The sequence below is a fragment of the Cetorhinus maximus genome, chromosome 3, assembly GCF_964194155.1.
Source record: "Cetorhinus maximus chromosome 3, sCetMax3.hap1.1, whole genome shotgun sequence".
In the NCBI taxonomy this organism is placed as follows: domain Eukaryota; kingdom Metazoa; phylum Chordata; class Chondrichthyes; order Lamniformes; family Cetorhinidae; genus Cetorhinus; species Cetorhinus maximus.
Window position 1 is genome coordinate 141,490,712 of NC_135881.1, and position 15,299 is coordinate 141,506,010.

Below are 15,299 nucleotides of genomic sequence, written 5' to 3' on the forward strand. Positions count from 1 at the left end.
GTAAATATATGGTTCAGGGTGAACGAGTATTGTAATAATCTTATCTTGTTTAATAAATGTTTTATGCTTTTATTAAAAGTTCATGAGCTGATTTCAATGACTCTGTTCAGTAGCCTCTTCCCCTATCTAAAGAAACAAATTAAGATAGGATCCATTAAGCTGAGTTCCATACTGGGATCAGGCTTTTCCTCAGCTGGGATTATAACATTTGGGAGAAGATTCCAAAGCAAATTCTTTGAACTTTGGGATTGGAAACACTCAGGAGAAAGATGGGATTCTGTGAGATCAATTGGCTCATGGTATGACAACCATCAGCAGAGGTGATTGGGGAGGGGGGAGTTCATGAGAGATCTATAGCATGTGGTTTGGGTGGCACCTGTCATTTAGTTTCTGAGTGTGGGGTGTCCAACCATAGGTCACCTATTGGTTTACATGGACTGTGTACTTACTGTGAATATTAGAGTGTAAGATAGTAATTGTAACTTGTGTTATCCTTATGTATATATCTGTAAAGGTATGGTTGTGGGTGAAGTAGAAGTATACTATAGCTTATCTTTTCCTTGTTTAATAAATGTTTTATTCTTTTGTTAAAACTTCATCAGCAGACTCCTGTAACTCTGTTCAGTAGCTCCCCTCCACGTTTCTAAACAAAAAGTAAAAGTTAGGATCTATCAAGCCAGTTTCCACCCTGGGCTCTTGTCCAGTGGTAACATCAGCTGGGATCATAACAATTTGCAGAAATGTTACCTCACACTCAACCACCATGTGAGTTTCATGTTACTCAATTTACACATTCACCATGGAAGTTTAAGTCTAGTAATTAATAGCGCAATAACTATTTGAATTACATTATAATTGCTAATGACAGCCAATCAACCTCTTTAGCCCAGCAAGTAAACAATTAAATATGTGGAGTCTCATTCCTGCATATAATGAATTGTTGTTGGAGATGAAAATGTTACATTTTAAAAATAAATTCTTACTTTTCCTGTCTTTTTTTTCTTTTAATTCAATCTTTTTTTCCCTCTTTTTATTTCTTTCTGTAGAATATTTGTAGTCTTAGTCATCTCTCAGTTTATAACACTCTTCCCTCTGAGTCACAAGGTTGTGTTTTTTAAGTCTCATTTCAGGACTGAAATACAGAATCAAGATTGATGCCCCAGTACAGAACTGAGGAAGTGCTGTCTTTAAATGGATCTAAAAGATTTTGAAGAAAGGCAGGAGAATTATCTCTGGTGTCCTGGACAATATTTATCCTTCAATCACTATCACAAAAAAGATTTATCTGGTTATTATCACATTGCTGTTTGTGGGAGTTTGCTGCGTGCAAATTGGCCGCCACATTTCCCATATTAGAACATTTCAAAAAAAGCATTTCATTAGCTGGAAAGCACTCTGTGACATCCGGTGATTGTGAAAAGCACTACATAAATACAAGTCTTTCTGATTCTTATTCACCCTCTTTCTGCTATTATTTTCACAATACCTAAATCTCATTGGTTAAGGAGACACCACATTGTCCAGTTGTTTTCCAACATCCAAATGTCCTGTTGCCCTCATTGCATCAATATCAGCTCACACTTCTGGCAACTTACAGTCCAAAAATAAATCTGAGTTTAAGGGTGCAGGAACAAGTCCAACAGGCCATACCTTGAGACACCCCACCTGAGAAAATTCTGGCCACCAACCTACACCCAACTTCAGTGGCAATGGAAAGAAATTGCCATTTACCAGCATCAAAGGCTTATCCATATCAGCCACCTACTGAATCCTTTGTGATATCTTCTCTTAAGTTCCATTCTGTTCACTCTATACAATTTTTTTCTGCAGTTTTGTGTTCTTCTGGATGGGTCCTTGTCCCACTGCAATCTAGGAACAAATACCACTTAAATTATTATTATTCTATAAAAATATTCATAAACTATGCAGTGAAGTTATTAAAGTTTTGGACAATGTGAAATGTTAACTCTATTTTTCTCCACAGATGCTGCCTGACCTACTACACACTTACAGCATTTTCTGATTTTATTTGAAGTTTCCCACTGCTTTCCAGTCTGCTGTTGAAGAATGGAGGCTGAACTTTCTTTACAGGCTGCATGACCATGTTCATTTGCTTACACAGGTTTGACACTGATAACTGCAGCAACAGGAATGCAAACGAGCAGACCAAGGAAACCTTTGACTCCCTCTAGCCCACAGATGGATGTGAGGTTTTTTTAAAAAGCTCAACAGCATCATAACTCATTTTGGGCAAATTCTAGACGACGGGATCTTATAAATGTGAAATGAGTTTAGGCAACTAACTTCTAAGTGGGTGTATACCCACAGGACAAATCTGCAATTAATTTGCTACTAAATTGGTCATCTTTCTTAAAGAGTGAAAAGTTATGATGGTTGATGAGGGAATTGAAATGTACTGATCTAGTGCAGCTAGGTGGCTCCCAAGTTTGGGGCAGCAGCACATTGCTAAGCAGGACAGAGGGTGCTTTGCTGTGTCGGTAGATGCAACATACCTGACCTGAAAGTGCTTGATATCCAAGTTAAGAAAGTGTTTCATTCCACAGATCAGACATCCCTCACTCTCAAAACAACATTCAATATGAATTTTTTTAAACCTACAAATTTCACCCATAGGTTTTAATAAAAATGTCCTTATAATAAACATGAAGCATTAAACTCATTTTTAGCCTTACTGGTTCATGGATGAAGATTTCTGCTGCTGCCAGTGAGAAAATAAATGAAGCTATATAGGACAGCATTGCTAATTAGTACTGTTAACATGTCTTTATGTCATGATGGTGGAGTTCCTTTGGTAGACACATATGGACTGGCCACTTGCAGCTTTTTATGATGTTATGTGCTTTCCCAAATGTACAGCTAGGCAGCACAAACTTTCAATTATTTATTATAAAAATAATTAGACACTCCCCAAGCAGAGTGTTGCATTAGTGCCTCCAAATCCAAATGAATTAGTCAGTGCAATACGTCTTATTGAAGTTTTCCACTCTTGAGCTATCATAGGGACATAATTCAAATCAAAATCTGAGTCTGTCTTGTCAAGATTCACAGTAGGAGGGAAGATCCCATGAAAGCAAGCCAGTGCTGTGAATGCAGTTTCTATGGCTCCAGCTGCCCCCAGGAGATGACCAGTAGCTCCTTTAGTGGAAGAAACAGCAAGGAATTGTGAATGCTCTTTAAACAATCTCTTGATGGCTTGATTCTCAGCTGCATCCCCTAGTGGTGTGGATGTGGCATGGGCATTGATATATGTAATATCCTCTGGTGTTACTCCAGCATCATTCATTGCAGCAGACATACACCTGAGAAAAATCACACAGTTAATACAAAATTACATTCACATAAGCCTCAACCAAGATTAAATAAAAACATTAACCTACAAGGGAATGCATGAAATGGTATGCATTTGATAAAGGCTCACTAGTGGAATGTTAATCTGTATTTCTCTCCAAGATGCTTCTGGACCTGCTATATTTTCCCAGTAGGTATGCTTTTTATTTATCATTAAGCACTGTAATGTAGGTTATAAATTGTGGCACTAATCAATGTGCCGTACTTTAATGCCCCCTTAAAATCGTATTGTATTAGTTTAATTGGCACTGCAAAGGGTTTTCATAAACTAACTGTTCGTGACTGTCATGATTCAGGCACTCACCAAACATTTTTCCTCATACCCAGCGTAAATGTCCACTCCCATTGGCAGTCCTTGGTTCCCGCAAACCAGTATTCCATAATATAGTATGTCTGGGGTAAACAATCAGCCTATTGTATGACTGATTAATTAAAATAATATAAGATGCCTCATAGTCTCTCTGATTGACAAACAAATGTCAGATTTGATAGGAACTATCAAACCTTTCCTAATATGACTGTGGGATACTTAAAGCAGACTTATGTGTGTGTGTGTGTGTATGGTTCTGTGTGTGTGGCTAATTTAATTAAACTAGAGGTGGCTAGACTGCAACGTTTAAATTATCAAAGAAGTGAGGTGTAAAACAGGCATTTGAAATGGAGATGAGTAAATTAGGGTGAGGTCTCAGCAGAGATGGTGTGAATGAAATGTGCATTTTTAGATAAATTGAGGTGTTTGATTTTCAGAAGGACAATGTTTACAACTGGCAAGATAAACAAAGCAAGGTTATTATGTTGATTTTTCCCAAAAGCACTGGCCATAATGGTAACATGAAAGATTGGTATATTCAGGGAAAAGTAACTTCTAAAGACAAGTTGAAACAATGGGATTTACAGATCAAAAATGCAGAAATATATTTAATGAAGGATGGAAGGCTGTGTAAGGTGTGGCTGTATGAGATCTTGAAAGGTGACTTTGTGAAACAGACTTGGGGAAAAAATGTCTAGCCACCCTGGAGAAGTTTGCTGTTCCAGTAACCAAAGTTGTGTTAAAAGTCTTTGGAAGTCCATTGTCCAGTGGGTGCTTGTGGTAATATTGCTGGATGACTTTATAAATTTGGAATCTATTTGGACGGTTGCCTTAAAGGGGGTGTGTAGTTGGGAGTCTGGTTAAGTAGAAATTTTGGGAACTGTTATAACTGAGTAACTGTAATCTTGTGTGTGTTTAAGTTTTTTCTTCTTTTGTTAATAAATGTTTTAATTTAATCTTTAAAATCTCTAAAGGTGGCAGTGGGCTCATTACTTCTGACTTCAATGCACCAGCCTTCTCATAATAAATACAAATTGCAAAATCGTGATAGTGTGGCCAAGTTTCCCTTTTGGATTTGGTGAGCCTGGCATATACCACCTGCCATATCATAACAGGTTTAGTAGTGTATGGGGGATGTTACTGGATACCTGGGAAAATGTTCCAGAAAGCAAGAGTTGAACCCAATCTGAACTGTTGTGAATTTGAATTCTGGGTACCTCACTGAAATATATAAAAGTCTTAACAGACTTGTCATGATGAGAGTCTAGCTGCCAAGTCAAGAACAAGGGTCAGCCATTTAGGACTGAGATGAGAAGTTTCGTCACTTAAAGGGGTGTCAAATTTTGGAATCATCTACCCCAGAGGGCTGCGAATGTTTAGAAGATGAGTGTATCAATAGATTTTTTGGGCACCAAGGAGTGGGGTTGATGTAGATGTTCAGCCATGGTCATGTTGAATGCTGGAGCAAATTCAGTAGGCCACGTGGCCTAATCTTGCTCCTATTTCTTATGTTCTTAAATAAAAATCTGACAAAGTGCGCTTCTCAGGCTATAGGCTATTAAGTAAAATTAAATAGCAAGAGCAAAAACAGACAGGAATGTGATGGAATATTCTCCACATGCCTGGATGAGTGCAGCTCCAACAACACTCAAGAAGTTTGACACCATCCAGGACAAAGCACCCACTTGATTGGCACCACATCCACAAACATTCATTCCCTCCACCACTGACGCACAGTAGCAGCACTGTGTACCATCTACAAGATGCACTGCAGGGTCTCAACAAGGTTCCTTAGACAGCACCTTCCAAATCCACAACCACTATCATCTGGAAGGACAAGGGCAGCAGATCTATGGGAACACTACCACCTGGAAGTTTCCCTCCAAGCCACTCACCATCCTGACTTGGAAATATATCGCCGTTCCTTCACTGTCGCTGGGTCAAAATCCTGGAACTCCTTCCCTAACAGCACTGTGGGTGTACCTACACCACATAGACTGCAGCAGTTCAAGAAGGCAGTGCATCGTCACCTTTTCAAGAGCAATTAGGGATGAGCAATAAATGCTGCTCTAGCCAGTGACACCCACATCCCGTGAATGAAAAAAAGACTCCTAGTGTCCTCCTTTCAAGTTACTTTCCTACCTATATGTGTGTCATCAGCAAATTTAGTCCCATCAAGTCATTGATATAGATTCTAAATAGTTCAGACCCCAGCACTGATCCCTGTGGCACTCCACTTGTTACATCTTTCCAACCCAAAAATGGCCTTTTTATGCCTACTCTGTTTTCTGTTAGCTAACTAATCCTCTTTCCATGATGTTACCCTCTACGCCATGAGCTCTTACTTTGTGTCGTTACCTTTGAGGCAGCATCTTGTCAAATGCCTTCTGAAAGTCTAACTACACATCCATAGGTTCCCCTTTATCCACGTTGCCTGTTACTTCCTCAAGGAACTCGAACAAATTAGTCAAACATAATTTCTCTTTCACCAAACCATGTTGGCTCTGCCTGACTGCATTGAAATTTTCTATATCCTCCTTCCTTAATAATAGATTCCAGCATTTTCCCTGACAGATCTTAAGCTAACTGGCCTGTAGTTTCCTACTTTGTCTGCCTCCTTTCTTGAATAGAGGTGTTACATTCGTTATTTCCGATGTAATGGGACCTTTCCAGAATCTAGGGAATTTTGGAAAATTACAACCAATGCATCTGCCATCTCAGCAGCCATTTCTTTTAAGACCCGAGGATGAAGTCCATCTGGACCTGGGGACTTGTCAGTTTTAATTCTAATTATTTTGTCAGTATCCTTTCCCTGGTGATTGGAATTGTTTTAATTTCCTCCCTCCCTTACACCTCTTGATGCAGAATTATTTCTGTGATGTTATTTGTGTCCTCTACAGTGAGACTGCTGCAAAATATCTGTTCAATTCATCCGTCATTTCCTTATTTTCCATTATTAATTCCCCAAACTCATAATCTAAAGGACTAACACTCAGTTTACTTATGCTTTTCCTTTTTAAATACCTGTAGAAACTCTTAATATGTTTTTGTATTTCTAGCTTGCTTTCTCTCATACACTAATTTCTCCTTTCTTATTATTCTTTTAATTATTCTTTGCTGTTTTTTACATTCTGTCCAACCTTTTGACCAGCCACTAATCTTCACAGAATTGTACACCTTTTCATTCAATTTGATACTATCTTTAACTTCCTTATTTAGCCAGGAATGTGTGTCCTACGCCTAGAGCAGAATTTTACGTCCCACATGTGGGTGCACGTCTGACCCGATTGGGTGTAAAATAGTACGCAGTGAAGTTGGGCGTGCGTCCCAATGTGCGATATTTCAGTCGGTGGGCACACGTGTTAGTTGGCAGCATGCCCCTGACAATTAACAGGCCTGTTAAGGCCATTAAAGTTTCAATTAGCGGTGAATTTTTGCTGTCCATCCAACATTACGGTTGGCGGGTGGGCAAATAGGCCAGACGGCCTTTGGATTTTTGAGGATACCTCATCCAAGGGCGGGATGAGGTTTCTGATGTCAATTTTAAAAAATAAAAATGTTTGGGCAGAGTTTTTATTATCTATATGTTTAGGCGAGTGAGTCTGAAGAGTGGACATTTTTTGCTGCATTTTTACATCCATCTTTCTTGGTTTTAAATTGCTCAGCTCCCTGAGGCAGCTCTCTGCCTTCAGGGAGTTTTCATTTCGCGCTCCCCTGTGCCAATGTTGACTTCAGCGTTCGCTCTCCTCCCGCCCCAACTGCGGCAAGGCTGAGCCTTTCAGTGCACCTTTCATGCTGGCTGGCCATTAATTGGCCTGATGACCCAAAAATCCTGCCCCTAAAGTTTACCTTTCTCACTGGAAGGTATCTTCGCTGAGTATTATGAAGTGTCTCTTAAATGTCTGCCACTGCATCCTGGCACAGACACGATAGGCCAAGTGGACTCTTCCTGTGACGTTCACTTTCCACGATTCTATGCATCTCTACTGACCTATCTCTTAACATAATTTCCCAGTTCAGTTTAGCCAGCTCTGTCTTTGTACCCCCCACAACAGTCTTTATTTAAGTTTAAAACACTAGTCTTAGATCCACTCTTCTCTCCCTCATTCTGAATGTGAAATTCAATCAAGTTATGATCACTGCCGCCTAGGATTTCCTTTACTATGAGGTCATTAATTAATCCTGCCTCATTGCACATTACCAAGTTTAAAATAGCCTGCTCTCTGGTTGGCTCTAGAATGTGATCATCTGAGAAACTGTCCTGAAAACACTCCGTGAACTCAGCTTCCATGCTACCTTTGCCAATCTGATTTGTCTAATCCATATGTAGATTAAAATCACCCATGATTATCATTGTACATTTTTCACAAGCCCCCATTATTTCTTCCTGTATATCTTATCATACATTGTGGTTACTATTAGGGGGGGGGGGCTATAGACTCTCCCACAAGTGACTCCCTACCTTTACTGTTTCTTATCTCTGCCCAAATTGATCCTACATCTTGATCCTTAGAACTAAATTCATCTCTCTCTAATGTACAAATGTCATCCCTAAATAACAAGGCTAGCCCTCCACCTTTTCCTAGCTTCCTGTCCTTCCGGAATGTCATGTGCCCTTGAGTATTCAGGACCCATCTTGTGTCATCTTGCAGCCACATTTCTGTAATGGATATCAGGTCATACATATTTGTTTCCATTTGAACTGTCAATTACTATTTTCATAACCTCTAGCCTTATCTGCTGGAGCACTCTTAAGTTTATATGATCTGTCCCTTCTTGGCAAGCTCTGATTATCATTTCCCTTGTTGCCACCCTGTTCTCTTGGCTTGTCCTCTCTTTAATTGATCACATCTTCCCTCACTTGATCGCTCACACCCACTATTTAGTTTAAAGCCCCCTCTAGTTATGCAATGCACCAGAACACTGCTCCCAGCACAGTTCAGGTGAAGATTGCCCCAGCTGTACACCTCCCACTTTCCCTAGTACTGGTGCCAGTGCCCCAGGAATTGAAACCCATTTCTTCCACACCAATCTTTGAGCTACACATTTAAAACTCTAATCTGATTTACTGCTAAAAACAAATACATTTTTTGTCGAAGTTTTTCATCTTACACTCATGAGGACAATTCACAAGAATACTAAATGTAAAGAGAACAACAATTTATACTGTCTGAAAAGAGAGTGCTGATTGGTCGCAAGAGGACTCTGAAATCTGCAAGGGTGCGCTCTACCATGGTGTACCGCAAGACTATCTTCACTGGTCAACATACAGATTGGGAAATCTTATAGTTCCATGCAATTTAAGATTGGCTTTATCGGCAACCTGGTAAATAGGGCCCCGAGCCATTTGCTCACCTTGGAAGATTGATGCCAAAATAGCATGCATCAAAGGCATCCTGCAGGGTAATGGCTATCCTGATCAGATCATTTGTGCTGTATATCGCGCAAACTCATGAACGGGTCTAAGACCGTCGTTTTCAGCCCTGAAAAGTGCCCAGTCTACCTCAGATTAGCCTGGAAGGGCAAGGTATCTCAAAAATTTGAGCAAAAGGTGAAGCTAGCTGTTTCACGCTGCTACTAGGCAATAACAACACAAGTGGTTTTTGCCAGTAACAGGATGCTGCCATCAAGCCAAAAAGACGTTCTGCCTATCATACAAATGAGGAATGTAGTAAATGAATTTCAGTGTCAGTGTGATGCTAGGTATGTAGGCTGTATATCTCAAAGACTGGCAGATTGTACCAAACATCATATCCCTTCCGTTGTTCGCAACGAGCAAGGTACAGACTGTACCCAACCAGGCCATGCTTGCAAAACTCAAAACAGTGTCCAACATTAGATGTGATTCTGCAATTGGACATTTGCTAAATAATTCTCAGTGTACTAAAAATTATGCTGACAAGCAATTTAAGATTGTCAGTCGGGCAGTCAGTGTCGCATCTGTGTGTACTGGAAGCTACATTTATTAATACACAAGGCGTTGTTCTTTGCAGACAAAAAGAATATGTACGCACATTGCACCTGTTTCAGCTAAACAAAATAAGTGACAGCCATTCATTGGTTCATTCCTCAGGGCAACGCCTTGACCAATCAGAGTCAAGCTTCCTGATTTAAATATCAAACAATGCTTGGCAGTTAACTGTCAGTCACCATCAACTAGTGGATTCTCTATGACAATGCTACTACCAGAGTCTACTTGCCAACCAATCAGCATTCTCTTCTCATTTCCTTTACATTTGGTATTCTTGTGAATTGTCCTGATGAGTGCAAGATGAAAATCTTCGACAAAAAAGTCTCCTTTTTCAGCAATACTCAAGTTCTGTACTACCAAATGACAATCTGATTTACGCTATGCCAATTTGCTCGTGGCTCCAGTAATAGTCCAGGTTCTGCTTTTTAATTAAGCCACTAGCTGCTCATGCCCCCTCAAAACAGAAGGGTCATATGGACTTGAAGTGTTAACTCCATTTCTCTCTCCACAGATGCTGTCAGGCCTGATGAGTTTTTCCAGCATTTTCTGTTTCTGTTTCAGATTTCCTGCTTCTGCAGTATTTTGCTTTTACCCTTTTCCCAGTCCTACCTATGTTGTTGGTACCTATGTTGACCATGACACCTGGATTCTTACAGACAACTGGACAACTGAACCCATCTGGTTCACTGACGTCGTTTAGGGAAGAAAATCTGCCATCCTTAGCTGGCCTGGCCTACATGTGACTCCAGACCCACAGCAATCTAGCTGACTCTTCAATGCCCTGTGAAATGACCTAGCAAGCCACTCGGTTGTATCAAACCACTACAAAGTCTCAAAATAAAAAAGAATGAAACCAGACGGACCACCCAGCATCGACCTGGGTAAAGGAAACGACAACGGCAACCTCAGCTCTGTCGACCCTGCAAAGTCCTCCTTACTAACATCTGGGGGCTAGTGCCAAAATTAGGAGAGCTGTCTCACGGGCTAGTCAAGCAACAGCCTGACATAGTCATCCTCACGGAACCATACCTTACAGATAATATCCCAGACACCACCATCACCATGCCTGGGTATGTCCTGTCCCACTGACAGGGCAGGGCCAACAGAGGTGGCAGCACAGTGGGAAAGGAGTTGCTCTAGGAATCTTCAACATTGACTTCGGACTCCATGAAGTCTCATGGCATCAGGTCAAACATGGGCAAGGAAACCTCCTGCTGATTACCACGTACCGCCCTCCCTCAGCTGATGAATCAGTGCTCCTCCATGTTGAACATCACTTGGAGGAAGCACTGAGGGTGGCAAGAGCACAGAATGTACTCTGGGTGGGGGACTTCAATGTCCATCGCCAAGAGTGGTTCGGTAGCACCACCACTGACCAAGCTGGCTGAGTCCTAAAGGACACAGCTGCTAGGTTGGGTCTGCAGCAGGTGGTGAGGGAGCCAACAAGAGGGGAAAACATACTTGACTTCATTTTCGCCAACCTGCCTGCCACAGATGCATCTGTCCATGACAGTATCGGTAGGAGTGACCACCGCACAGTCCTTCTGGAGACGAAGGCCCGCCTTCACATTGAGGATAACCTCCATCGTGTTGTATAGCACTACCACTGTGCTAAATGGGATAGATTTCGAACAGATCTAGCAACTCAAGACTGGGCAGCCATGAGACACTGTGGGCCATCAGCAGCAGGAGAATTGTATTTGAACACAGTCTGTACTCAAACACAGTCTGTAACCCCAGGGCCCGGCATATCACCCACTCTACCATTATCGTCAAGCCAGGGGATCAACCTTTGCTCAATGAAGTGTGCAGGACAGCATGCCAGGAACAGCACCAGGCAAACTTAAAAATGAAATGTTAACCTGGTGAAGCTATAAAACAGGACTACTTGCGTACCAAACAGCATAAGCAGCAAGTGATAGACAGAGCTAAGCGATACCACAACCAATAGTTCAGATATAAGCTCTGCAGTCCTGCCACATCCAGTCGTGAATGGGGGTGGACAATTAAACAACTCACTGGAGGAGGAGGTGCCACAAATATTCCCATCCTCAATGATGGAGGAGCCCAGCACATCAGTGCAAAAGATGAGGCTGAAGCATTTGCAACAATCTTCAGCCAGAAGTGCCAAGTGGTTGATCCATCTCGGCCTCCACTGGAGGTCCCCAGCATCACAGATGCCAGTCTTCAGCCACTTCGATTCATTCTACGTGATATCAAGGAGTGGCTGAAGGCACTGGATTCTGCAAAGGCTGTGGGGCCTGGCAATAGTAGTGGAAGGCTTATGCTCCAGAATTTGCTGCGTCTCTAGCCAAGCTGTTCCAGTACAGCTATAAAACTGGCAACTAACTGGCTAGGTGGAAAATTGCCCAGGTATGTCCTGTACACAAAAAGCAGGACAAATCCAACCAGCCAATTACCACCCCATCAGTCTACTCTCTATCACCAGTAAAGTAATGGAGGGGGTCACCAACAGTACTATCAAGCTTAGCAATAACCTGCTCACTGAAGTCCAGTTTGGGTTCTGCCAGGGCCACTCAGCTCCTGACCTCATTACAGCCTTTGTTCAAACATGGATAAAAGAGCTGAACTCCTGAAGTGTGGTGAGAATCAAGGCCGCATTTGACAGAGTGTGGTATCAAGGAGCCCTAGCGAAATTGCAGTCAATGGGAATCAGGTGGAAAACTCTCCACTGGTTGGAGTCCTACCTAGCACAAAGGAAGATGGTTGTGGTTGTTGGAGGTCAGTCGTCTCAACTCCAGGACATCACTGCAGGAGTTCCTCAGGGTAATGTCCTCAGCACAACCATCTTCAGCTGCTTCATCAATGACCTTCCTTCCGTCGTAAGATCAGAAGTGGGGATGTTCACTGATGATTGCACAATGTTCAGTACCATTCGTGACTCCTCAGATACTGAAGCAGTTCATGTCCAAATGCAGCAAGGCCTGGACAATATCCAGGCTTGGGCTGACAAGTGGCAAGTAACAATCGCGCCGCCCAAGTGCCAGGCAATGACCATCTCCAACAAGAGAGAATCTAACCATCGCCCCTTGACGTTCACTGGCATTACCATCGCTGAATCCCCCACTAACAACATCCTGCGGGTTACCATTGACTAGAAACTGAACTGGACTAGCCGTATAAATACTGTGGCTACAAGAGCAGGTCAGAGGCTAGGAATCCTGCGACAAGTAACTCACCTCCTGAATCCCCAAAGCCTGTCCATCATCTGCAAGGCACACGTCAGGAATGTGATGGAATACTCCCCATTTGCCTGGATGAGTGCAGCTCCCACAACACTCAAGAAGTTTGACACCGTGCAGGGCAAAGCAGCCTGCTTTATTGGCACCACATCCACAAACATTCACTCCCTCCACCACCAATACACAGTAGCAGCAGTATGTAGCATCTACAAGATGCACTGCAGGAATTCACCAAGGCTCCTTAGACAACACCTTCCAAACTCGCAACCACTACCATCTAGAAGGACAAAGGCAGCAGATAGATGGGAACACCTACCACCTGGAAGTTTCCCTCCAAGTCACTCACCATCCTGACTTGGAAGTATATCGCTGTTCCTTCACTGTCCCTTGGTCAAAATCCTGGAACTCCCATTCTAACAGTACTGTGGGGGTGTCTACATGACATGGACTGCAGTGGTTCAAGAAGGCAGCTCACCACCCACTTCTTAGTGGCAACTAGGGATGGGCAGTAAATCCTGCCCAGCCAGCAAAACCCACATCCCGTGAATGAATGCAAACAAATTCTCCCCCTCCCACTGTAAGTTCCTCCCAAGCCCTGAGCAAATGTCCCGAACCCTGGCACCGGGCAGGCAACACAGGCTTCTGAATTCTTGCTCTTGGCTGCAGAGAACTATGCCAATTCCCCTGAATATACTACTACCCCTACTACCACTATATTCCTATTAACTCCCCCGACTTGAATGGCTTTATGTACCATGGTGCCATAGTCAGTTCGCTCATCCACTCCGCAGCCTCTGCTTTCGTCCAAACCGGCTACAAGAACATCAAAACTGTTGGACAATTGCAAGGGCTGAGGCTCTTGCATTTCTGCCTTCTCAATCCCCTTTCGTGCCTCACTCGCATTCACACCCTCCTGTCCCTGACCACTGACCAAATCAGAAGAACCTATCCTAAGAGGTTCGATCACCTCCTGAAACAAAGTGTCCAGGTAATTTTCCCCTCCCTGAAACATCGCAGTGTCTTCAGCTCGGCCTCCAGCTCAATGAATCTGAGCCGTAGCTCTTCAAGCCTCAGACACTTGCTACAGACGTATTTGTCCTGGATCACACAGGTGTCCAGGAACTCCCACATTTTGCATTCACAACACACAACCTGCCCTGCCACCTTCATGTTTTAATTAATTTTCTTAATTAATTCATAAATAAACGCTACTACTCCCAATAAGCTTTACTACTGCTAGTAAACCTAACTAATAAAACCTTACAATTACTAATAAATTACACAGATGTCAAGAATTATTGTATAGTAATTCTCATATTATTGGAATTTATTGTAAAATAGAGTAATAGTGCGATGTGTCTATGTGTCTGTATGTGTGTGAGATTTAATTGAATTAGAGGCAGCTAGTCTGGGTGATTGGACCTAAGAACATAGGTTAGGTTTGAAATGTTAATTAGATAAACATGAGGATGTTTAGAAACATAGGTGTCAAGGGAATATTTGAATTTGAAAATAAACCAGGCTGGATTGTTTTCAAAGGAGGGGTGAAATGTGTCACCTAGCCAGGTGAAGTTTAGAAACAGTGTGTTAATTTTCCCAAAGATTACTGGTAAAACTTAGTGCTATGAGAGGGTTTTATTATCAGGGAGATAAAGTCCAAAGACATAGTGAACCAATGGGTATTTGCATTCAAAGAGAAAGATATGTATAAAGAAGGAGCAAGGGCTGTGTGTAAGGGAAGGCGTTTTTAAGATCTTACAAGTGTGTGAAAAAGCCTTCAGCATCTATGCCTCAAGCTGCTGTCTTAAAAGGACTGAAGAAAACTCACTTGGAATCAACTTGTTCAGGGTATCATGTTTCTTTGCCTAGGTCTTTTAAAATCTATGTGTCTCACTGTTGCCTTAATGAAAGTGTAACTGGGAGCTAGATTGATTAAGGGATTTAGAAATTATCATAGTAGTAATTTATAGATCTATGTATGTATTTAAAGTCAATTCTTCTATTAGTAAATGTTTAATCTACTTTTGTAAAAACCTATAAAACTTAGTGGTCTTATTACTACTGAACTCAGGGCACTCATCTCAAAATTTATACAAATTGCAAAACAAGTTGTGGCAGTTGTTTCAAGTTTCCCTTTGGGATTTGAACAACTCAGCATTTATTATTGGCTGTGCCATAACAACAGATTTTGAAAGATAAATAAGCAAAATACTTATCACTAAAGGCTAGTGTGCAAGTACAGCAAGTAATTAGGAAAGCTAATATAATCCCATTATTTATTGCAAGGGGAATTGAACACAAAAGTATGGAAGTTATGCTTCAGTTGTACAGGGCATTGGTGAGACCACATTTGGAGTACTGTGTACAGTATTGGTCACCTCATTTAGGAAGGATGTAAATACATTGAAAGCAATTCAGAGAAGGTTTACCAGACTAATAGCTGGAA

General features: G+C 41.8%; 1 protein-coding gene across 1 annotated transcript in view; it reads right to left on the reverse strand.

Moving 5' to 3' along the window:
- Positions 1 to 2,889: 2,889 nt before the first annotated feature.
- oxsm (3-oxoacyl-ACP synthase, mitochondrial) overlaps positions 2,890 to 15,299 on the reverse strand; it is a 32,461-nt gene continuing 20,051 nt past the window's right edge. The window contains exon 3 of the mRNA XM_078539060.1: positions 2,890 to 3,320. Within this exon, the coding sequence (XP_078395186.1) occupies positions 2,918 to 3,320 (403 nt within the window). The 3' untranslated portion in view covers positions 2,890 to 2,917. The remainder of the gene's footprint in view (positions 3,321 to 15,299) is intronic.